Genomic DNA, 23465 nt, shown 5'->3' on the forward strand with positions numbered 1-23465 from the left:
AGCTAAAGGCATGAGGCTCAGAGGATTGTGCAAGTTGGGAAAATGTTGCCAAGATTGTTTTATCCACTTGGGCTGCATATTAAACCCCGCCCACAAATAAAAGGAATTCTAAAATCATCTGTAAACTGAGCAGCTTCTTCTTTTTTTAAAAAAAGTCTGTATCCTAAAGCAACTCTCTCTGGGATGAATTGAACCTCGACTTCTACATTTTCAAGTTTCCATCCACCTCCACACCATAGAAAAAAATAATAATAGAAACAAGGTGAAATTACATGCCACCCACGTATTTATGACTTTCCTGTTATAAATCACTGCATTCCTTCCCTCCACAATTTCATGGAGGGATCAAAAGTGGCATGGCAGAACAAATTCTAAATTCATTTTTGTGGATAGATCAAAATGCATTCAAGAGTTTGCAAAGGGTGATATGTATTTTGGTGCATGTTTCTTCAAATACATGCAGTTTTGTGGGTCAATTTGCCTAAAGTGCAAAATGTGATTTTTGCAAACAGTACCCCCAGTATAATTCACCTTTGCACATTCTTTCCACCCATGTATTTCATTCGATATACAGTATGCATCGGTGGGGTGTCTTTTCTCTAGCATAGTATTATTATTTTTTAAAGATAAAACTGCAGTATAAATTTTGGAAAACTGCAAATTTTGAATGATACCTAAAATCCAGTTTGTGTGGACCTGAGATTAGTTGTTCGGAGAGCACCAAAAGGATTCCTGCTAATAGGTTAGATTGGGAAGTTGAAACAACTTTCTAAAATAAGATAATGGAAACCCCCCTTTCTGAACCATTGTCAAAATAATTACATGAAGCCTGTGAAGTTCTAAGGAATCATTCCCAACTTGAAACGCACTTATCTTTCCTTTGGTTTAGATATGTGAAATTAAATAGTTTGCACTCAGATCAAGTTTAGCCCTACCTGGGAGGCTTTGAAGATTATGATATAAAATCAGATGACGTTCATCTACCTGCAGAGGAAGGGAAGGAGGGATTCTTAGCAGAACTGGTCCGGGACAGAAGCCAACAATGTGGTCAAGAGCCTGGTGCGTCTAGCATGACTGAGATGATGCAGTTCTTCTGTTTTGGGTACAACCCATTGGTCAAACTGGGTTTGGGCCAAAGAAAAGCTAGAAAGGGGAGGGGGAGGAGAAAAGGTGTTGGATGACAATGATGTGTTTGGCCTCTTCTTGGCAAAATGCCTTGTTGAGCATGGAAGAAGTGAAAGGGGATATCGTATAGCTTGCCATGAGTTGGAAAGATTTTGCTTCTCAGATAAAGGTGAGCAAGATTTGCAGGTATTGTCATGGGACAGGTTTCAGGAGAGAGAGAGAGAGAGAGACAGAGACAGAGAGAGAGAGAGAGAGACAGAGAGAGACAGACAGAGAGAGAGAGAGAGAGAGAGAGAGAGAGAGAGAGATGAATGAGACAGCAAGAACAGGAGATTGGGTGGAGTGAGTTACTTCCTGCTCCCTTTGTGCTGCTTTTTAAAAGCCTCTATGCCTTGGCAAAGTTGGTTTTCTGTGCCACAGCTTGGAAGCCACTTGAGGTCATTAGAAGCATCCTGGAGATCTGGAGAACGGCAACAGCGTTCCCCTTGGCAGGAAGGGAAGGAGATATAGGCAGGTAAGCCATGAGATCTTTTCTTGCCAGCAATGCACAGCATAATATCTATTTGTCTCATTATCCCTAATGAGCCCCAAGAGGAACAGAAGAGCAGTTTGGGTGGCTTCTTCTACCTAAGAATTCAGTGGCGGCTGAAGGTGTAACAGGGGAAACATGTTGTGCTACAGGAAGATGCAGAGGTGTTGCCATTAAGGTATCTTAGAGACAAAAAGCTGGCTGTGCCCAGGGAGTCTGTTAGCTAGTGCAGAAGAGGAGAAAGTGCTGAAGAAGTCAATTTGAATGATTATGAATTTAGAGGAAGGTTTCAGGCTTGGTAGCTTTTCTTTGGGGGTGAAAGAGAGAGAACAGAAGTGTATATAGTTCAATTTGGTGAGAGGAATGACCTGCAAGAGAAAGGGATCTTTTACACAATGCATCATGGACCCAGGGAACTGACTATTGTACTGTTTTTAGCTCATTTGAAAAGGTAATTTGAGAGGTTCATAGAGAAGAACAGACGAATAGAATTGAAAGGGACCCTGAGGGTCTTCTCGTCCAACCCCCTGCTCAGGGAAGAAATCCTATACCATTTCAGACAAATGGTTGTCCAATCTCTTCACAAAAACCTCCAGTGTTGGAGCATCCACAACTTCTGGAGGCAAGTTGTTCCACTGGTTAATTGTTCTGTCAGGAAATTTCTCTTAAGTTCTAGGTTGCTTCTCTCCTTCATTAGTTTCCATCCATTGCTTCTTGTCTTGTCTTCAGGTGCTTTGGAGAATAGATTGACTCCCTCTTCTTTCAGGCAGCCCCTCAGATATTGGAACACTGATGTCATGTCATGTCATGTCATGTCATGTCGAATAGAATAGAATAGAATAGAATAGAATAGAATAGAATAGAATAGAATAGAATAGGGTAGGGTAGGGTAGGGTAGGGTAGGGTAGGGTAGGGTAGGGTAGGGTAGAACAGAACAGAACAGAACAGAACAGAACAGAACAGGAAAGGACCAGTCCGCGACTCAAGCAGGAGAACCTATACTATTTCAGACAAGTGACTTTCCAGTCTCTTAAAAACCTCCAGTGAAGGAGTGCCCATGATTTCTGGGTGTAAGCTGTTCCACTGGTTAATTGTCCTCACTGTTAGGAAGTTTCTCCTTAATTTCAGGTTGCTTCTCTCTTAGATCAGTTTCCAACCATTGTTTGTTGTCCTGCCCTCTGGCGCTTTAGTGAATATCATGACCCCCTCTTCTTTGTGGCAAATACTGGAATGCTGCTATCATCTCATCTCTGTTTCTTCTTTTCTTTGGACTTGCCAAACCCAAGTCCTGCAACCATTCTTTATATGTTTTAGTCTCCAGGCCTTTGATCATTTTAGTTGCTCTTCTCTGAACTTTTTCCAAAGTCTCAACATCTTTTTTGTAGTATGGTGACCAAAATTGGTTGCAGGATTCCAGGTGTGGTCTTACTAGGGTTTTATAATGTGGTACTAATACTTTGTGTGATCTTGATTCTATGCCTCTGCTACACAACCCAGGATTGTATTAGCTTTTTTGGCTGCTTCTCATTAAATTAGACATACCCAGTTCCTGCAAATGTTCTTCATATGTTTTAGCTTCCTAATTATCTTTGTTGCTCTCCTCTGCACACTTTGTAGACTGTTAACATCTGGAGATGTTGAGGAGGAAGAGAAGGTCTATCAAAGGTTCTTGGCAGAGGCTAGGAAGAAAGATGCTTCTTTCATTCATTCCTGATGAACTTTTCAGAAGTATCCTTTTGCCCACTGTGGAAAAATAGGGAGAATGAATTGAGCAAATGATTGGGTTTAATCCATTCTCTTCCTCTGTTGGGAGAAGAATTGCATAATGCAGAGGTCCTCACCTCTGAGGGAGGGGGACATATGAGGATTTGGATAAATGTGAGTAGTGACAAGGCATCATCATTTCATCTGATGGTCATATTCTCAGACCAGGTGCAATCTATGCACTGGGCTGTGATAATAATCTTAAAGGAGCAGGAGGAACAGGTGTATAGAACAGAACAGAACAGAATAGAATAGAGCTGGAAGGGACCTTGGAGGTCTTCTAGTCCAGCCCCCTGCCCAAGCAAGAGAAACTATACTGTCTCAGACAGGTGAATGTCTAGTCTCTTCTTAAAAATCTCCAGTGATGGAGCACCCACGATTTCTGGAAGCAAGCTGTTCCACTGGTTGATTGTCCTCACTGTCAGGAAGTATAATCAAGGTAATGGTCAGGAAAAGGAAATTTGAGTCCAAGGAAGAAATATAATGTGAGAATGTGTCTCATACTTGGCCATTTTTCACACTTATGACCATTGATGCATCCCTATGGTCACATGAGTTACATTTGGATGTTTGAGAACTGGTTCATACTTATGACGGTTGCAGTGTCCTGGGGTCATGTGATCACCTTTTGCAACCTTCTGACAAGCAAAGTCAATGGGGAAGCCAGATTCACTTAACAACAGTGTTACTAATTTAACAATTGCAGTGATTCACTTAACAAATGTAAGAAAAGTCGCAAAATGGAGCAAAACTCACTTAACTTTCTCAGCAACATAAATTTTGGGCTCAGTTGTGGTTGCAAGTTGAGGAGTACCTGTACAATCCTGTATTAATAGAGAGATAGAATCAAGCTCACGTGAAGTACTAGTACCACTTTACAAAGCCTTAGTACAGGGGTGTCAAACTCACCACATCACGTGACGTATCGCGATGTATCGCGACTTTTTTGCCATTGCTGGCAATGGGGTGGGCGTGGTTTTGCTAGGATGCATCCGGCCTGTGAGCTGGCAGTTTGACACCTCTGCCTTAGTAAGACCACACTTAATATACTGTATCCAGTTTTGATCATCACAGTATAAAAAAGATGTTGAGACTCTAGAAAGAGTGCAAAGAAAAGCAACAAGTATAATTAGGGGGCTGGAGGCTAAAACAAATGAAAAACGGTTGCAGGAATTGGGAATGTCTAGTTTAGTGAGGAGAAGGACTAGGGGTGACATGATATCAGTGTTCCAATATTTGAGGGGCTGCCACAAAGAAGAAGGGGCCAACCTATTCTCCAAAGCACCTGAAGACAAGACAAGAAACAATGGATGGAAAGTAATCAAGGAGAGAAGCAACTTAGAACCAAGGAGACATTTCCTAGCGGAGAAGAACAATCAACCAGTGGAATGGCTTGCCTTCAAACGGCTTGCTCTATCACTGGAGGTTTTCAAGAAGAGACTGGACAGTCATTTTTATGAAATGGTATAAAGTCTCCTGCTTGAGCAGGGGGTTGGACTAGATGACCTCCAAGGTCCCTTCCAACTCTGTTATTCTCTGATGTGTATGATGTTTAACAGGTTACCAGAACTAATAGGAGTTTAAACTTGCTTGGGATAAACACATATCCATCTTCTAACAAAAGTTAAAAATACATTTAAAAAAATTAGTAGTAGTTTTAATTGTTCAGTCATGTCCGAGCCTTGGTGACTTTCTAGGCAAGTGCCCTCCATGCTACCTTATCAAACACAGCATCTTTCAGTTCATCTTTGCATCAGCTGTGATGGTTTCAAGCCAGCGATTTCTTTGCTTTCCCCTTCTTCTTGTTGCACTAACCATTCCTAGCATCATCGACTTCTCCCACGAATTTGCACGTATGACATGGCCAAAGTAAATCAGACATAGTCTTGTGAATTTGGCTTCTAGTGATGTTTCTGGTTTTATACCATTCAGCTTTTGGATGCTCTGGCTGTCCATGGTATACGCCAGGGGTGTCAAACTCAATTTCATTGAGGGCCGCATCAGCATTGCGGTTGCCCTCAGGGGGCTGGGTGGGTGTGGCCTGGGTGGGCGTGGCCTACTGGGTGGGCGTGGCTAAAGTGTGTATGGCCTACTGGGTGGGCATGGCCAGCTCTACATCGTTCGCATCAAGGGTGCCTATGGGGGCCTGGGCAGGAGTGGGACAGATCTGAGGGTCTCTGGCAGAAGGAGGGTCTCTGGGCCAGGGCCAAGGCAGTGGGGGCCGTTCCCTCACTGTTTCCAGGATGGCTTCGTGGGCCGCATGAAACGACTTCGTGGGCCGGATCCGGCCCCCGGGCCTTGTGTTTGACATGTCTGGTATACGCAATAATTTACCCCAGCACCACAGTTCAGAGGCATCAATTCTTCTTCCATCAGCCGTCCTTAGTCTCCAAAATGAATAAAAATAAATAAAACAAAAAACAATAACTAAAAATAATAACTAAATGAAAACCGATAACCGAGCCAAAAATAAGCAGATGAGAAAGAAAACAAAAAACAAATTCAAAAGGCAGACTCAATGGACTGCTAGGTCTTTTTCTCCCACCAGTTGTCCATATTTCTATATTTCTAACAGGGCAAAGTGACTGACCTGAAGTCACCCAATGAACCTTTATGGCCGAGAGTGGATACAACCTGCGATTCTCCACTTCTATTTCAACACCTCAACTACTCCAACACACTGGTTTTCTTTTGGGGAAAAAATCAACCATTAATAGTTGCATATGCTTTGGTCATGGGACGCAGTAGCTCAGTGGGTTAGGATGCTGAGCTTCTCGATCAGAAGGTTAGTAGTTTGGTGGGTCGAATCCCGAGTGCCGCGTAGCAGAGTGAGCGCCTGTTACTCATCCCAGCTTCTGCCAACCTAGCAGTTCAAAAGCACATAAAAATGCAAGTAGAAAAATAGGGACCACTACGGTGGGAAGGTAACAGCGTTCCGTGCGCCTTTGGCGTCTAGTCATGCCAGCCACATGACCACGGAGACGTCCTCAGACAAGCGCTGGCTCTTCAGCTTTGAAACGGAGATGAGCCCCGGCCCCTAGAGTCGGAAACGACTAGCACGCATGTGCGGGGGAACCTTTACCTTTACCTTATGCTTTGGTCACTTCACACTTGGATTACGGCAGGGTGCTTTGGATAGGCTGCCCTTGACAATTACCCAGAAGCTACAACTGGTCTAAAATGCAGCAGCGTGCACAGCATTGGGTGTTTCCAGGTTTGCCCATGTTGCACCCCTATGGCATGAGCCACACTGGCTCCCAGTTTTAACTTCCAGGTGCAAATCAACATGCTGATTATCACCTTTAAAGCCCTATGAAGGACATGGCCAGGTTATCTGCAGGAACATTTCTTCCTCAAATGGCTATCCTATCCCACCAGATTAGATAAATTAGGCAAGTTCAGGTCCCTTCCCTGAAATAATAGAATAGAATAGAATAGAATAGAATAGAATAGAATAGAATAGAATAGAATAGAATAGAATAGAATAGAATAGAATAGAATAGAATAGAATAGAATAGAATAGAATAGAATCTGGAAGGGACCTTGGAGGTCTTCTAGTCCAGCCCCCAGCTCAAGCAGGAGAACCTATACCATTTCAGACAAATGACTGTCTAGTTTCTTCTTAAAAACCTCCAGTGATGGAGCACCCATGATTTCTGAAGGCAAGCTGTTCCACTGGTTAATTGTCCTAACTGTTAGAAAGTTTCTCCTTAATTCCAGATTGCTTCTCTCTTTGGTCAGTTTCCAACCATTGTTTCTTTTCCTGCTCTCTGATGCTTTGGAGAATAGTTTGACGCCCTCTTCTTTGTGTCAGCCCCTCAAATACTGGAATACTGTTATCATGTTGCCCCTGTTTCTTCTTTTCTTTAGACTAGCGAAACCCAAGTCCTCCAGCCGTTCTTCATTTGTTTTAGTCTCCAGGCCTCTGATCATTTTAGTTGCTCTTCTCTGAACTTTTCCCAAGGTTTCAACATCTTTTTTTGTATTATGTTGACCAAAATTGGTTGCAGTATTCCAGGTGTGGCCTTACTAGGGTATTATAAAGAAATGTTGCACAGAGTGGGAGCTTGGAAGCCTCCCCCCACACACATCAGCCAGCAGCTTCCCTGCCCCCCCTGCCCCCCCTGCCCCCCCTGCCCCCCCTTCAGCTTTTAGCTTATCAGAAGGCCATCAAGACCAGAACTGAAGAATCTTCTCGGATGAGAAGTGAAATGACTTCAAGCAAAAACAAAGGAAGTCCCTTTGTCTTTTGAAAAACCACCTTTGGGACAACCATGATCTGGATGAGTGAGAATCTCCATAGACATCAAGACCAGGCTTTTAACCTAGGTTCTGCAATAGAGTGAGTCTGTCTGGAGTTAATAATAATAAATAATAAACCTTTATTGTCAAAGTACAAGATGTGTACATTGAGATTAGCTGAGCCTCCCCCTGTGCTCTCTCCCCCCAACACACAGTGACAACAAACTCTCCATCCTACCACACCATGTGAACCAACTACACCACACACCGGCCTCCCGAGTCAATTCTGCATAAGATTATGTCTCATTTAAAAGCCTAACAGCCCACGGATAAAAGCTATTTTTCAGCCTGTTGGTACGGCTGGCTATATTCCTATATCTCCTACCGGATGGTAGGAGAGTAAAGAGATACCGTCCAGGGTGTGAGTCATCCCTGAGAATCTCCCTCACTCTTCCAAGGCAACGAGCCCTGGCGATGTCATCCAGTGGTGTCAGGGAACAGTCCACAATCATGGAACATTAATGAAGAGAAGGGTGAGGGGTGACACGATAGCAGTGTTCCAATATCTCAGGAGCTGCTACAAAGAAGAGGGAGTCAAGCTTTTCTCCAAAGCACCTGAAGGCAGGACAAGAAGCAACAGATGGAAACTAGTCAAGGAGAGAAGCAACCTAGAACTAAGGAGAAACTTCCTGACAGTTAGAACAATTGACCAGTGGAACAACCTGCCTCCAGAAGTGGTGAATGCTCCAACACTGGACGTTTTAAAGAAGAGACTGGACAGCCATTTGCCTGAAATGGTATAGGTTTTCCTGCCTGAGCAGGGGGTTGGACTAGATGACCTCCAAGGTCCCTTCCAAATAATAATAATAATAATAATAATAATAATAATAATAATAATAATAATAATAAATAATTATTTATTATAATTATAATTATAATTATTCCAAGGAGATGACTGAGGTGCCAATTTTTGTTTTATCTTTATGGTTGCATGGCTTGTGTGTGTGTGTTTTAATAGCTCCAGGTTTTATTGCTCTTGTAAGCCAACCAGAGCTGTGCTTTAATATAAGCAGCCATACAAAACTTTTAAATATATAAACAGTATTAGTCAGCCCTGATTAATACAGTCATCAATGTCACATTTTCAATAGAATGTTAATTATTACAGTAGCTATTGCAGTAATTGCTCTTAATCATGCCTTAGTCATCTCGCCTTTGGTTGCTTGTAAAGGTGCTGTCCTTGAACAGCATCTGGAAGCAGCATTTGATCCAGAATGCAGGGATTCAGATACTTATGGTGGCTTCAAAATCTGCCCTTCGGCCACCCCTATTGTGGCTACTCTTATGATTGATGGCAGTTTTTCCCTATCACAACCTTTCCTACTGAGTCGGGATAATTCTCAATATTTCTGATAATGTTGCTTTGGAATCTTTTTTTTAAAAGGTTTTTATTGATTTCCCCCCCCATACATTCAATAGTATTTATTCAACAAACGTGCTGTCTGAGTTTACATTCGCTAATACATATTTAATTCCTAATCCTTTATTCTTTCCTTCAGCCTTCGATAAAATAAGTCCCAAGTTTCATAATATTCCGTTTCTTCTTTTTCTTTCAGTCTCAGCGTCAGTCTATCCATCTCCGTGCATTCTAATATTGTTTTTAATTATTTCTTCATCTGATGGTATTCCTTCATTTTTCCAATATTGCGCAAATATAATTCTTGCCAGTTATAACATGCAAAGTCAAATATATGCTTGGTTTACCAGTCTTTTCTGGCATTATAAATAATAAAAAAAAATTCTGGTTTAAAATCTACGTGTTCTCCCAACATCTTTTCTAGCCTGGTATGTATTTTGTTCCAATAACTGTTTGCTTTGGCACATGGTAATAAGTGCCTGACTTATGTTTGCATTTCCAGCATCTATCTGATATGTTTTTAAACATTTTTGCCAGTCTTGCTGGTGGCAAGTGCCATCTATAAAACATTTTATATAAATTTTCTTTGTAGGAAGTTGACATTGTCAGTTTATAATTTCTTTCCCATAAATTTTGCCATTTTGCTAATTCTATATTATATCCAAAATATTTTTCCATCTTATCATTGTTTCTTTAACTTGTTCACTTTCCATTTTCAAAGTTAATAAAAAATTATAAATTTTCTTAATTAGTTTCTCATCAGAGGTTAACAATATCTTACCAAACAAAGTTTGCTCCTTATAAAATCCATACAGTTTAACATTTCGTTTAATTCTTTCTTAACTTCTGTATTTTTGTATTTTTATATGTTTGCCCTGTTCACCGCCCTGAGTCCTTCGGGAGAAGGGCGGTATACAAATAAAATTATTATTATTATTATTATTATTATTATTATTATTATTATTATTATTATTATTATTATTATTATTAATCTTTATCATATCTAGCTTGCATTTGTAAATGTGCCCACCATGATAAGTTGATACCCTGATTTTCCATTTCTTGTTTAGATTTTAAATTCCCTGCAGAGTTTAGAATATCTCTATATGTCCAGATTTTTTCAAAGTCAACTAAATTTGGGTGTACAAATGTTTCCATTGTTGATAACCACCCTGGAATTTTCAGATATATTTTACATTTTATTTTTCCCCATATTGTTAATAATGCATTTTTTATATAGTGATTTTGGAAGTATTTATGAATTTTATTTTTCCCGTACCATAAGAAAGCATGCCACCCCAACTGTAAATCATGCCCCTCCAGATATAACAACCTTTTGTTTCTAAGAATTATCCATTCTTTTACCCATGTTAATACAGATGCTTGGTAATATGAAACCCACTCTGGTAAACCAAAACCTCCATTTTCCTTGGCATCTTGTAACATTTTCATCTTAATTCTAGCTTTCTTTCCTTGCCAAATAAATTTCAAAATTAATGAATTTAAATCTTGAATTTTTTCTCAAGTTTTATAGGTATTGTTTGGAATAAAAATAAGATCTTTGGTAATATATTCATTTTCACTGTAGCAATTCTTTCTAATATTGACAATTACAAGTTTTTCCATTTTTCCAAATCCACTCTTATTTGATTCAATAGTTTTGTATAGTTATCCTCTTTTATCGTTGAACATCTTACTATTTGACTATTTGTAATTCTATTTTTTCCTGACATTTGTTTTTTTGTTTATTTGAAAGATTTTTTACTATTACTTTAGGTTTTTCTCTGCTTATTTTCAGAACGGGCTGACTCCCTCTTCTTTGTGGCAGGCCCTGAGATATTGGAAGACTGCTATCCTGTCACCCTTAGTCCTTCTTTTCATCACACTAAATATATCCAGTTCCTGTAACTGTTCTTCAGACGTTTTATTACCCAGTCTCCTCATCATCTTTGTTGCTCTTTTCTGCACTCTTTCTAGAGTTTCAATATTTTTTATGTATCATGGTGACCAAAACTAGATGCAGTATCCCAAGTGCGGTCTTACCAAGGCATTATAAAGTGGCATTATAAAGGGTTCCTGGTCTAATCCAGTGGGGCTTTTGATAACCACATTGATAACCACATGCAGTTTCCACATGCAGAAACAGCCTTCGATAAATACAAATTACTTTTGATGCTTTATTTGTGAGCTTCACAAAGGACACCTATTGGAAATAGGTTCGGACTTTAGACAGATAATGGCTCAGCAGGAATTCTCATAAATTTAAGAAAGGCAATCTTCATTTCCATATTTATTCACGATTATTAAAACATTACATGTGTATATATACACGCCTCCCTGTCCAGAGGCAGTTGATCTCTGAAGATCAAGTGTTAGGACAACAAAAGAGAAAACTGTCTCCTTAAAACTGTTTCTTGTCTCTCTCTACATCCCCTGGTTAATCATTGCTGGAGGCAACAGTCTCCAAGGAGTTACTTCCCATTTCAAAGCTGGAAAGTGCAGTAGACAAGAACTGCATGAAAAGGGCAGCAGCCGAACACAAAGCATCCAGCTTTCATACCTATAAACTGAGTTACACACTTACAGAACCATTGCATTCATGAGCATCCACTTGAGGCTGTGCACAATGTTTTTATAGCATTAGTTGCATACCTTGAAGCTACTCACTCTTGGGGTTGAAAAAAAAAGAAGGGAAGAAGGAAAAGGAAAATAAAAAGGAAAAAAAAGGAAAGGAAAAAAGAAAGGGAACGGAAGGGAAGGAAGAAGGAAGCAAGTTTATTCCTTGTTGTTTTATTGCTCTTGCATCTGTTGATATTATTATAGTACTTACTTGGTTTTTCATTTACAGAGCTTAGATCTCGATATTATAATGAATTGAATAATTGTTATTGTTTAAGTATCACCATAGCAATGGTCTTTTACAAAGTACAAGAGGACCAGTCCGTGTCCCGAAGGGTTTACACCCTTTAGACAGTACATACACTTGGACAGTTCGATGAAATGGCGTGAGAACGATCGTCTTTTGAGCAAGGCCATCCAAAGGTTAAAAACAGCAGCACTTTGAGGATTTTCCTGGGACAGCTGGGGGTACAAAGTGACTTTCAATAGTCCACTACAAAAAGATCTCAATGCATTCTGGTAGGCAGAGAAAGTTCACTAACTGTCTTTCCCTGATAATTTACTTTGATATCCATCCGGTGCTTTGCAAATTTTAAAATGCCTATTTCCTTGGCATGGAATTAGGGATGTTGTCGTGATAGAAGTCATGGTGAGCTAGTGGGAGGGGGTGCGTGCTTGTTTTTTGAAGTGTCTGTACTTTGCTTTCTTAAAATGCATATGCTGGACTCTAAGGATATGGAACTCTTTGTAGAACATGGTCTTCTCCCTCCCACATCTCAGAACCACTGACCTTTAATTGTTGATGTTATTTCAGAATAATATCACTGAAAAGGGTGGTGTTTTTTTAATATGACTTAATTTCCAGGTGGCTTTAGAGAAAAGATGGCATATAAATTGATGCAAAGAATGACAAACAATAAACAAAACAATAATAGGAATGAAGAACAGGGATGGAGAATACCTGAGGATAACAGCCAATGATTAAGATAAATGGTATCCAAACTTTAGAGAAGCATATAGCTATAAGGAAAAAAAAGAGAGGAAATGTCTCATCTCTGAGATTAAAATCAATATAATATCGATCTTTTATATAAAAAAAAGTTTTATCCAGATCTCAAGAGGCCCACCCATGAATGAGCCTCCAGCTGAACTCTCCCCAATGCGGCACCCTTTAAAAACGGGCGAGAGTAACATATGCCAAAATCCAAACTTGGCTTTCAATAGAAGAGAATATATGTAGCTCGGATTTGTCTCCAGCAAATCCTACCCGGAAAGGTGCTTTTTTTTTGCTAACAGTTTAAAGACTTGTACCTGCCTGTTTGTAATATTATCTGTTTTTGTTGGTTTAATTAACTGGCTGATGAGTGAAAGCTATGCAGGAAAGTGCAAGAGGAAGAAATAAAAGATTATTTTGCTTGTCTTCTTCTGAACTGCATTGTTAGCTTATCTTTCACACAATCAAGCTTAATCATGGAAGCCTAAAGATGGCAATTATAATGATCTACCAACGAGTTAGGTTTTGACTCCTAACAGTCTCATAGATGGATAGGTTTTCTCCCTGAGAATCAAAGAATGCTCCTATCAACCCCATCTTAATCCAGCATTTTATTTCTCACTGTGGTCATCCAGAGAAAGCCACCATGGCGAAGAGGTGAAAGTTCTGGAATAGAAATGAGAAGACCCAGGTTCTAGTCCTGCCTTAGGCTGGGTGACTTCTCGGTTCTGATCATCATCAGGCTCTGCAACAAACTGGCCAATCAGCAAAATCACTCATCACAACATGCATTGGTAGCTCCGGTTTAAAGCCATCTAAGAAGCTATCTCCGTGGTCTTGTGGTAATGAGTTCCACAAGCTAAAAGGAGTTAAACTTATATGATGCATACTTACAAGTAGACTTTGACTTAAGACCAGTTGCTTAGCAACTCTCTGAAATTCTGACTTATCTGGGGTACTTACAGTATGACCTACCTGGGGTTACCTGTGACCCAGATTTAAAGTTCCAGTAGTCAGACCCGCCCCCTCACTCTTTGCAGGCGTGTAACCACACTTAGAGCACTCAGCAACCAGACCACATTTACATCAATTGGCAGTCATGTGACTGTGTTTTATGATGATTTTGCTGAAAACTGGCATTTACTTCTGGTTTTCAGAAAAACCTTGCCTATAGCAAACCTTTAGTTCATTTAATGACATGGATTCACTTAACACAACCACTGCAAAAAAGGTTGTAAAAGCAGATCAGTCACATGACTGTCATTAGTTATGACTATAGAACAGGGGTCTTCAAACTTGGCCCTTTTATGACTTGTGGACTTCAACTCCCAGAATTCCTCAGCCAGCAAAGCTGGCTGAGGAATTCTGGGAGTTGAAGTCCACAAGTCATAAAAGGGCCAAGTTTGAAGACCCCTGCTATAGAACATAGAATAATAGACTTGGAAGGGACCTCAGAGGTCTTCTAGTCCAACCCCCTGCTTGAGCAGGAGACCGATGATGAGCAGGCTCTGTAACGGTTGTAAATTGAGGATTGCCTGTATTGCATCAGTCTAGGTTGTAGGCCTCAGGTTGTCACAGAGAAGAGTGGGGTGAATCTCTTCTGCAGAGCACCTGAGGGCAGGTCAAGAAGCAACGGATGGAATCTAAGCAAGGAGAGAGAAGCAACCTGGAACTAAGGAGGAATTTCCTGACAGTCAGAACAATTAATCAGTGGAACAACCTGCCTCCAGAAGTTGTGGGTGCTGCAACACTGGAGGTTTTTAAGAGGAGATCGGACAACCACTTGTCTGGAATGGTATAGTCTCTCCTGCCTGAGCAGGGGGTTGGACTAAATGACTTCCAAGGTCCCTTCCAACCCTATGATTCTATGACCTATGACTCCTCCTTTGTTTCAGCCAAGCATCTTTTTTTGGGTAGTGACAATAGAAATAGAGGCCACAGATTAAAGATTTCAGCACTACAGCTGTTTCCCTGCTGTACCCAGAAGAGCCTTTATGAGAGCTAGGAAGTTTTATAAACAACAGCAATTTTTCTGTGTGTGCTGCTTTTAACAGTGGCATTGCTTTTAATTTTGCTTCCCTCCCCCCACACTTTGGCAGCCAACAAGAATTAGAAGCTTTGGTTGTTGGGATAAAGCTAAATAGTTCAGATAGCTGGCTTTTGGGTTCTGTAATATTGAGGCATGTTTACATCGTTTGCATAACTGGTTTTGTTCTGCATTGTTTGGTCTTATTATTCTAGCTTTGGGAGTGATAATTCCCAGTCCACTCAGGTTTCTAAGGTCCTACTTCACAAACATTTTTCCATGCACGTGCTCCTAAATAGTGAGTTGATTTAAAAAACAGAAGAGTAAGTTTCTGGGGGAAAATATAACCTAGCAAAATTTAATTTATAATTTACAGAGACTGCATTTTCTACAATGAACACAATATGTTTTGAATAACCTTTAGGCCTCTTTTTTCTGTTTTTTCCTCCTCCTCCTCCTCCTCCTCCTCCTCCTCCTCCTCCTCCTCCTCCTCCTCCTCCTCGTTGATGAGGATTTTCCCTGCTTAACACCTCCTGCTCCTCTTATCATTGCCTTTCTTTGGCTGGATCCTCTTGGTTGCTACTGGAAACCCTCCAGATTGGATTACTCAGGATTTCTGCCCTATAGTCTGACAGAACTTTCCTAAACCTTCCCAAGAGAATTCTGTGAGGTTGACATGGGTCCAAAGAAATACAGGAATCTGTAATTTCAAAGGAGACTATTTCTCCAACTAGAAAGTCGAAATAATTGCATTATTTAAATAAGGAGATGGGGCAAAGCCCTGTGGTTTCAACATTTGCCACCGCCACAGATTACAAGTTTAAAAGATCTCTGGTTTTCTAAAATCCTCAAGAGTGTTGCTTAAGTGGATTGCGGTGTTTCTCAACCTTGGCAACTTTCAGATCCGTGGAATTCCTCAGCCAGCAAAGTCCACGCATCTGAAAGTTGCCCAGGTTGAGAAATACCGAGATGAAGGATGACAACATTACTACTATGGCAAGCATAATATTTCCTGCAGGCATTTGTAAGCATGTGAATGGCACCACTGGGTTCCTTACAGCATTTCTTAAATCAAGATCCCAGCCAGAAGGACAAATGCCATGTTCAGATTGGAAGGCAGCTGAACAGATAATAATCCAAGTGCATCTTTGAAGCTTATGGGTCGACTGAATGCATCCTGGCAAACCAGACAGGCCTGGTTATTTTGTACACAAACTTCCCAGGCAGATGGCCAGCTCCTTGCAGGCTTCTGATGCTGCTAGCGGCTTATTCCATCCAACGAGGATGATTGCGCAGTCAGGATTAAACTCGCCATTGACGCCGTCCCTATGCTTGTGTTGAACTGGCATGTTGGTTTCTTTTTCTACGTTTGCTGATGTGGAAAAGAGATCAGAAGAAGGGTGAACCTGTTTAAGCCCGTGGGAAGGAAGGCTGGTGCATTTTATAATCCTAATCTACCCTTTGATGTGGGAAGGACGCAGGGGTATTTCCAAAGAGGCTCTTGCACTGATAGTTTGTCCTCATGATCAAAACACCCTCAGGTAAACCCACCTGATTTTCCTCTGGCCAGGCTGCAACACTTTTTGCAACTCTAGAAAGTTTGGAAGTCCACTCATCCTTGATCCCCCACTGCCTCTTACCCCTGAAATCTGGTGTTACTTAAGAAGCTTTAAAAGGTAAAGGTTCCCCTGCACAGGCGTGCTAGTCGTTTCCGACTCTAGGGGCCGGTGCTCATCTCCGTTTCAAAGCCGAAGAGCCAGCGCTTGTCCGAGGACGTCTCCGTGGTCATGTGGCCGGCATGACTGGACGCCCAAGGCGCACGGAATGCTGTTACCTTCCCACTGTAGTGGTCCCTATTTTTCTACTTGCATTTTTACATGCTTTCGAACTGCTAGGTTGGCAGAAGCTGGGACGCATAACAGGTGCTCACTCTGCTACACGGCACTCGGGATTCGACCCGCCAAACTGCCGACCTTCTGATCGACAAGCTCAGTGTCCTAACCCACTGAGCCACCGCATCCCTAAGAAGCTTTACCCAGTCTTAATTCCTCTCTAAGCCATTTGACAATCCTTGTGGAAAAACAAATAAATAACCTCCAGGAAATCAAAGCATGTGATTCCCCTCCTTTCTCAGCCAGAGCAATCAGGCTGAAAGATAAGACTGTGTCCATCACCCACACAGATAGTCAAGAGTAAATGGGGATCTGAACCCAGCTCTCCCCTCATGCCAGCTCCACCTTTCCAGGTCTGGCATTGTTCTGATCTGTGGACTTCAATTCCCAGAATTCCCCAGCCAACCTGGCCCTTGATGAGAATTCTGGGGGTTGAAGTCCACACATCTAGGAGGCACCAAGGTTGGGAAATGTGTTGTAAGTGTTGGAAAATACCTGGAAAATAAGTGCAAATTGCAGAATGGCTAAACAAGTACTGCAGCTGCAATGGAATATACAAGAGGTGAGCAGATTATCCCTGACTGGGGCATGTATCAGTTATAGCCATAATCATAAATGCTACAGATCCTCCTGGGAGCATCTCCAAACTCTCTTGGGATCATAGTCAGCAAGGGTTAAGCTAACAAATTGCAGGAAGGTTAAATGACTTGATCTTTTTGCTTTCTAGATTTCAACATGCCAAGCCAGGAGTCTCTCGGGAGTTACCAGGATGAGACTAAAACAGAACAAGGTAAGTACAGGAGGGGATTTCTAGAATCACCTTTGGCCAATCACAGGTGGGAATATTTGGGGTGGGGGAAAAGATTTTTGAACCGTGAAATGTGTATAACTGAAGTAGTTGTATTTTCCAGGCTAAAGCTTGTCCCCAGCTTTAGTTTAATCTCCAGCTGATTTAATCCAAAGCGAGGGAGGAAACTTGAAAAACTTGATTTTGTTTTGAGATAGGTGTCAAGTATGGGCTTTTCAAGTGACTGAGGCATTGTTTACCTTAAAAGTCCTTTATTAGCCTAATACACTGGCAAATGCTTGCTCGAAGGAAGCTGGAATCTGAAATCTCCACCCCTTGCACAATATAATTAAACACAATTCTCCACCTTTCTAATTTTGTCATCAATCATATTCTCCAATTAATTTAAAGAATCAGCTTCCCTTCCATTAGAAGAACCACCAAATGGCCTTCAAAGTGCATTCCTACTCTTCCCTCCCACCAATTTTAAACTAAAACAATACACAAGTCTTAAAGCAATACACAAGTTTAACATATGAAATAACTACTTCTTCATCTCGTGTCAAGCAATGACATTCGATGTTAGCAGCGTTGACAATATGCTTTTAGCAGCCTTGGTATTTCCTCCCTGGACCTGAGGTTGGCAGACTTCGTTGGCAAACTTTTTTTGTACTGTGATCAATAAGAAGGAATCCTTTGTGTCCTATCTCATTTTATGTCAGTCACTCACCCAGTGATGGCGAACCTTTTAGAGACCGAGTGCCCCAAAACCGGCCCTGCCCTGCCCCTCCCCCACTCACCGCCTCCATGGCCCGCCGCAGATTGCCTAGGCAGCCCAACAGTGCCATGGCGGCCACAGTCTCCACCCGCGCCCCACAGCATCAACTGTGCCACGTGGTGCAAGGGCAGTCTTGTCCCCGCTGCCCAGCTGCCATGTCCTTGGCTGTGCTGTTCCGCGTGGGCCACGGTTGGAGGGTGATTCCTCCGGGAGGGCTGCTGGTGAGGAGGGGGCCACGGGGGGAGGCAGGGCTGGGGTGATGGCATCCATGCCCACCACTGCACTCGCCCATCTAAGATCCCCAAGTGGTTGATATCTCTCTGAAAGGTCTGTGTGGATCTGCTCCTCACATAAGCTCCCATCTGTGGACCAGAACTATGGAATTATAGAATCATAGGGATGGAAGGTGTTATGTATTCAATATATATAAAGTTGTGTTAAGCCCTGTTAAATGAAACTAACCTTTAGATGACCCTGACTGTTAACTCCAACTGTTTGGAGGAAACTTTGAATATTCGTATTTGGGCGGGCTTTTCAACTATTGTGATTGGTTCAGGCCCTGTGGGCTTACAGTATAATTACAGACAATTGCCTGCAGTTCTCTGGTTCTAGTTTGAGTCAATAAATGATGTTGTAATTATGCTGGTCTGTTCCTTCCCTACTGAAGCCCACTACCCAATAGAAGGGACCTCAGAGGTCTTCTAGTCCAACCCCCTACTCAAAGTAGGAGCTTTATACCATCCCAATCAAATGGTTGTTTATGAAAACCTCCAGCAATGTAGCACCTACAACTCCAGGAGGCAAATTGTTCTCACTGTCAGAAAATTTCTCCTTACTTCTAGGTAGGAGCTCTTCTTAACAGGTTTCAGCCATTGCTTCTTGTCCTGCCCTCTGGTGCTTTGGAGAATAGGTCAATTCCCTCTTCTCTGTGACAGCTCCTCAAATATTAGAAGACTGTTATCAAGCTCTCCCCTAATCCTTCTCTTGAATAGGGTAGCCTAGACACACCTAGCTCCCTCAACTATGTCTCCAGCTGTCTCCAGTTGCCTGTTCCTGGCTTTTTCTGAGCTCTGAAGGGAAACAGATAGTTGGGAGAGATGGGTTATGCATACTGCAGAGGTAGGATAGGGAAGACTGAGTGACAGTAAGTGAGATATTAAAATTAATGAAGAGTCTTCATTTATACATACTGGTAGCCAAATGATGATTTTGCTGGGGGCAGATCCTTGCTCAACTGGACTACAGAGGCCACACTATTTTTGAGGCCTTCAGAACTCACAGCATACACATATGAAAGATTGGGGTGATGATGAGATCCCAAATGTTAGAGCAGGGGTCTTCAGAACTGGCCCTTTTATGACTTGTAGATTCCAACTCCCAGAATTCCTCAGCCAGGCACACTGGCTAAGGAATTCTGGGAGTTGAAGTCCACAAGTCATAAAAGGGCCAAGTTGGAAGACCCCTGTGTTAGAGGTCTTGTGGTCTCTGAACTTCCACTGAGTGAAACAGTCATCAACAGGCACAAAGACATAAACAACATCTTCATACTTTTCAAAGGGGACAGTCAAAAAGCCAAAAGGGAAACAAAAAGAACAAAATACCTCCTCACCAGTATGAGATGAGCAGAGTAACACCAAGATTAACATTAGAATTACAGTCAAGAAGCAAACAATACCCCAATCAAGGAACAGCCAAACAAGGTAACAACAGCCTGACCAAGGAACCACCACAAAACCTCTAACACAGGGGTCTTCAAACTTGGCCCTTTTATGACTTGTGGACTTCAACTCCCAGAATTCCTCAGCCAATGTGCCTGACCAAGGAACAGCCTGACCAAGGAACCTACCAATACTGACACGACAAGTCACTAGTATATAAATGAGAGCAAACCCCTATCCCTACTAACACTGATGATGTTACCTAGCTTGGTAATGAAACGTCTGCAAGAAAATCATCAAGCTCAGAGAGCACCAAGGACCCCACAGTTCAATTCTGAGCTACAAATACTCTCTTCCACTCTGGAAGACCCTGTGCAATGATCACTCAGCATCCTTTCTGTGAGACTCCCATTGTTGCAAAGGGTTCTTCACCTTTTGAGGACTTCCCCAAGGGGACCCCTCCTCAGAGAAGCAATTTTAAATGCATAACTAAGCTTCATAGACATAGATTGTCTCGCAAAGCCAATTGGTTATACTCAGACTCAGGGATCAAGAGATTTTAACAGTATTTTCTGTCCTTTTCTTCCAGATTTTACCTGGGTGGTAAGGGCTAATAACCGGGCTTATCATGCACAAATTCAAAAGAGGCATTTATGGTGTTTGAAGAAGAGAAAATATGCAGTAAGTCTAATAATAATAATAATAATAATAATAATAATAATAATAATAATAATAATAATAATAATAATAATAAAGTTGGAAGGGACCTTGGAGGTCATCTAGTCCAACCCCCTGCTCAGGCAGGAAACCCTATACTATTTCAGGCAAATGGCTGTCCTGTCTCTTCTTAAAAACCTCCAGTGTTGGAGCATTCACCACCTCTGGAGGCAGGTTGTTCCACTGGTTAGTTGTTCTAACTGTCAGGAAGTTTCTCCTTAGTTCTAGGTTGCTTCTCTCCTTGACTAGTTTCCATCCGTTGCTTCTTGTCCTGCCTTCAGGTGCTTTGGACTCCCTCTTCTTTGTGGCAGCCATGGGAGGGAGGCCATGGGAGGGAGGGAGGAATAAAAATGTCATGGATTTCAAATCCTCTTTATATTCTCTTCTGTATTTGTGTCTCTGGGTTTGTGTTTTAAATTTAGTGAGCCTCCCAGAAGCTAGCTAATTTTTTTCCTTCCCTTCCCTTCCCTCCCTTCCCTTCCCTTCCCTCCCTTCCCTTCGGTTCCCTCCCTTCCCTTCCCTTCCTTTCCCTTCCCTTCCCTCCCCTCCCCTCCCCTCCCTTCCCTTCCCTCCCTTCCCTTCCCTTCCCTTCCCTCCCTTCCCTTCCCTTCCCTCCCCTCCCCTACCTTCCCTTCCTTCCCTTCCCTTCCCTTCCCTTCCCTTCCCTTCCTTCCCTCCCCTCCCCTACCTTCCCTTCCTTCCCTTCCCTTCCCTTCCCTTCCCTCCCCTCCCCTCCCTTCCCTTCTCTTCCTTCCCTTCCTTCCCTTCCCTTCCCTCCCCTTCCCTTCCCTTCCGTTCCCTTCCCTCCCTTCCCTTCCCTTCCCTTTCCTTCCCTTCCCTCCCTTCCCTTCCCTTCCCTTCCTTCCCTTCCCTTCCCTTCTCTTCCTTCCCTTCCTTCCCTTCCCTTCCCTTCCCTTCCCTTCCCTCCCTTCCCTTCCCTTCCCTTCCCTTCCCTTCCTTCCCTTCCCTTCCCTTCCCTCCCTTCCCTTCCCTTCCCTTCCCTCCCTTCCTTCCCTTCCCTTCCCTTCCCTTCCCTTCCCTCCCTTCCCTTCCCTTCCCTTCCCTTCCCTTCCCTTCCCTCCCTTCCCTTCCCTTCCCTTCCCTTCCTTCCCTTCCCTTCCCTTCCCTTCCCTTCCCTTCCCTTCCCTTCCCTTCCCTTCCCTTCCCTCCCTTCCCCTTCCCTTCCCTTCCCTTCCCTTCCCTTCCCTTCCCTTCCCTTCCCTTCCCTCCCTTCCCTTCCCTTCCCTTCCCTTCCCTTCCCTTCCCTTCCCTTCCCTTCCCTCCCTTTCCTTCCCTTCCCTTCCCTTCCCTTCCTTCCCTTCCCTTCCCTTCCCTTCCCTTCCCTTCCCTTCCCTTCCCTTCCCTTCCCTTCCCTTCCCTTCCCTTCCCTTCCTTCCCTTCCTTCCCTTCCTTCCCTTCCCTTCCCTTCCCTCCCCTCCCCTCCCTTCCCTTCCCTTCCCTTTTCACATTTTTAAACTGTTTTGCTGTTTTCTGCTGGGTAAACAGCAACAATGTCACAAATCTCGGTTTTGTTCTTGTGGAGAATACCTGCCTACATGCATTATATTCCATTTTTCAGACTTGACTTCACAAAGTGGATTTTGATTTTATGAAAATTTATATGTGATAATAAATTAAGTTTCATGTGAATCTTTGCTGATTTATTGTTTGCAGGACAATGCCATTAAGACGGCTAAATACAACTTTTTCACTTTTCTCCCTCTCAACTTGTTTGAACAATTTCACCGGATGGCTAATGTATACTTCTTGTTCATAATACTTTTGCAGGTAAGAAGGGTCTTTATTCCATTCTTGATTAGCAGCAAAATTAGGACCTTTCTACTTTTTTTAAATAGAGATATGTACATAATTTGTTCTGAGGTACCAAAGGCTGTCAGCTCTCTAAAGAGATTCTAATCTCTGCCGATTTTTTCTTTTTGACGCGGCATCCTTTGGGGTGGGGCAAAAGAATCAAGATGGATGCTGGAATCACACGACTGAGGACCTGTCCCGTGTTAGCATGCATCACGCATGTGAACAAGAGGTAGACCTGTCAGCCTTATGAGGTAGACCCGTCAGAAAACACAGCAGCTAGATGAGCTAAGTCTAATTAGAATTAAGTAGAAGTATAAAAGTGTATTTTACAAAGCTACACGTACATTTCTTCCCCTCTCTCTTCTACAACCCAGAAAGAGAGTCTCTTCTGAGCTTCTTGCCCCACCCAGATTTGTGCTGAGGGCTAAGTTGCCTTTTACCTGACATTCCCTTGGTGGTATCTCTTTGCTCTGTCTTCCAAGGTCGGATGTCTTCTAACATCGGATGTTTTTGCATTGACAACAGATGGAAATGTAGCCATTTTTTACCTTTTAGAGTTTAGAGTTACGGTAAATGATGCTGGGGAGGGGGAGATGTGAATGAGAGTCCAGCTAGACATAACAACACTGAGCTTAGCATGAGAATCAAGGTTATTGAAATCAGAGCGGATAAAGAATTGGCGGGCAGGACGCTTCAAGCTAATTGGGGAAAGTGATTTATGACTGCAATTTGGAGGAGGGAATTGTGCTTTGATACTATGTGTCCAGGGAAGGGGAATTCAGTTTTTGGGTTCGATTATGTAAAGGCCGATATTATGCTACTCGAATAAAAGATCCTTTAAGGTAAACAATGCCTCGAAGTTCTTTGAAGTGTTTCATCTGTCGGAACCAGGACACATTTCCACAAAAGCTTCAATCTCACGGGCAAACTTGCCATCCTGACTTTTTGGGTTCATTTTCCAGAGCACTCCCGGTGGGAGAAAAAAAAAACCCATGAGAAATTACACCACTGAAATTTGGCCATTCTGCCACCAAAATCGAGGAGTATGAACTTGAAGGTCTGGAAGCTGGAAGTAAAGCTTCCGTGTGGCTTGGTGGTATTG

General features: G+C 42.4%; 1 protein-coding gene across 3 annotated transcripts in view; it reads left to right on the top strand.

Annotated features, from left to right (window-relative positions):
• The first annotated feature begins 1433 nt into the window (after nt 1-1433).
• The window catches only part of ATP8B3 (ATPase phospholipid transporting 8B3), an 80406-nt gene continuing 58374 nt past the window's right edge, over nt 1434-23465 (top strand). The window contains exons 1-4 of one of the 3 annotated variants that reach the window (XM_083349527.1): nt 1434-1639; nt 17336-17398; nt 20421-20512; nt 22223-22336. In XM_083349527.1, coding sequence (XP_083205653.1) covers nt 17344-17398; nt 20421-20512; nt 22223-22336 — 261 coding nt within the window. In that variant the 5' untranslated portion in view covers nt 1434-1639; nt 17336-17343. Of the gene's footprint in view, nt 1640-16974; nt 17171-17335; nt 17399-20420; nt 20513-22222; nt 22337-23465 lie in introns of those variants that run through there. The other 2 variants (XM_083349526.1, XM_083349528.1) reach the window with 2 other exon arrangements.

Source organism: Vipera ursinii, assembly GCF_947247035.1.
Source record: "Vipera ursinii genome assembly, chromosome: 1".
Classification (NCBI taxonomy): Eukaryota; Metazoa; Chordata; class Lepidosauria; order Squamata; family Viperidae; genus Vipera; species Vipera ursinii.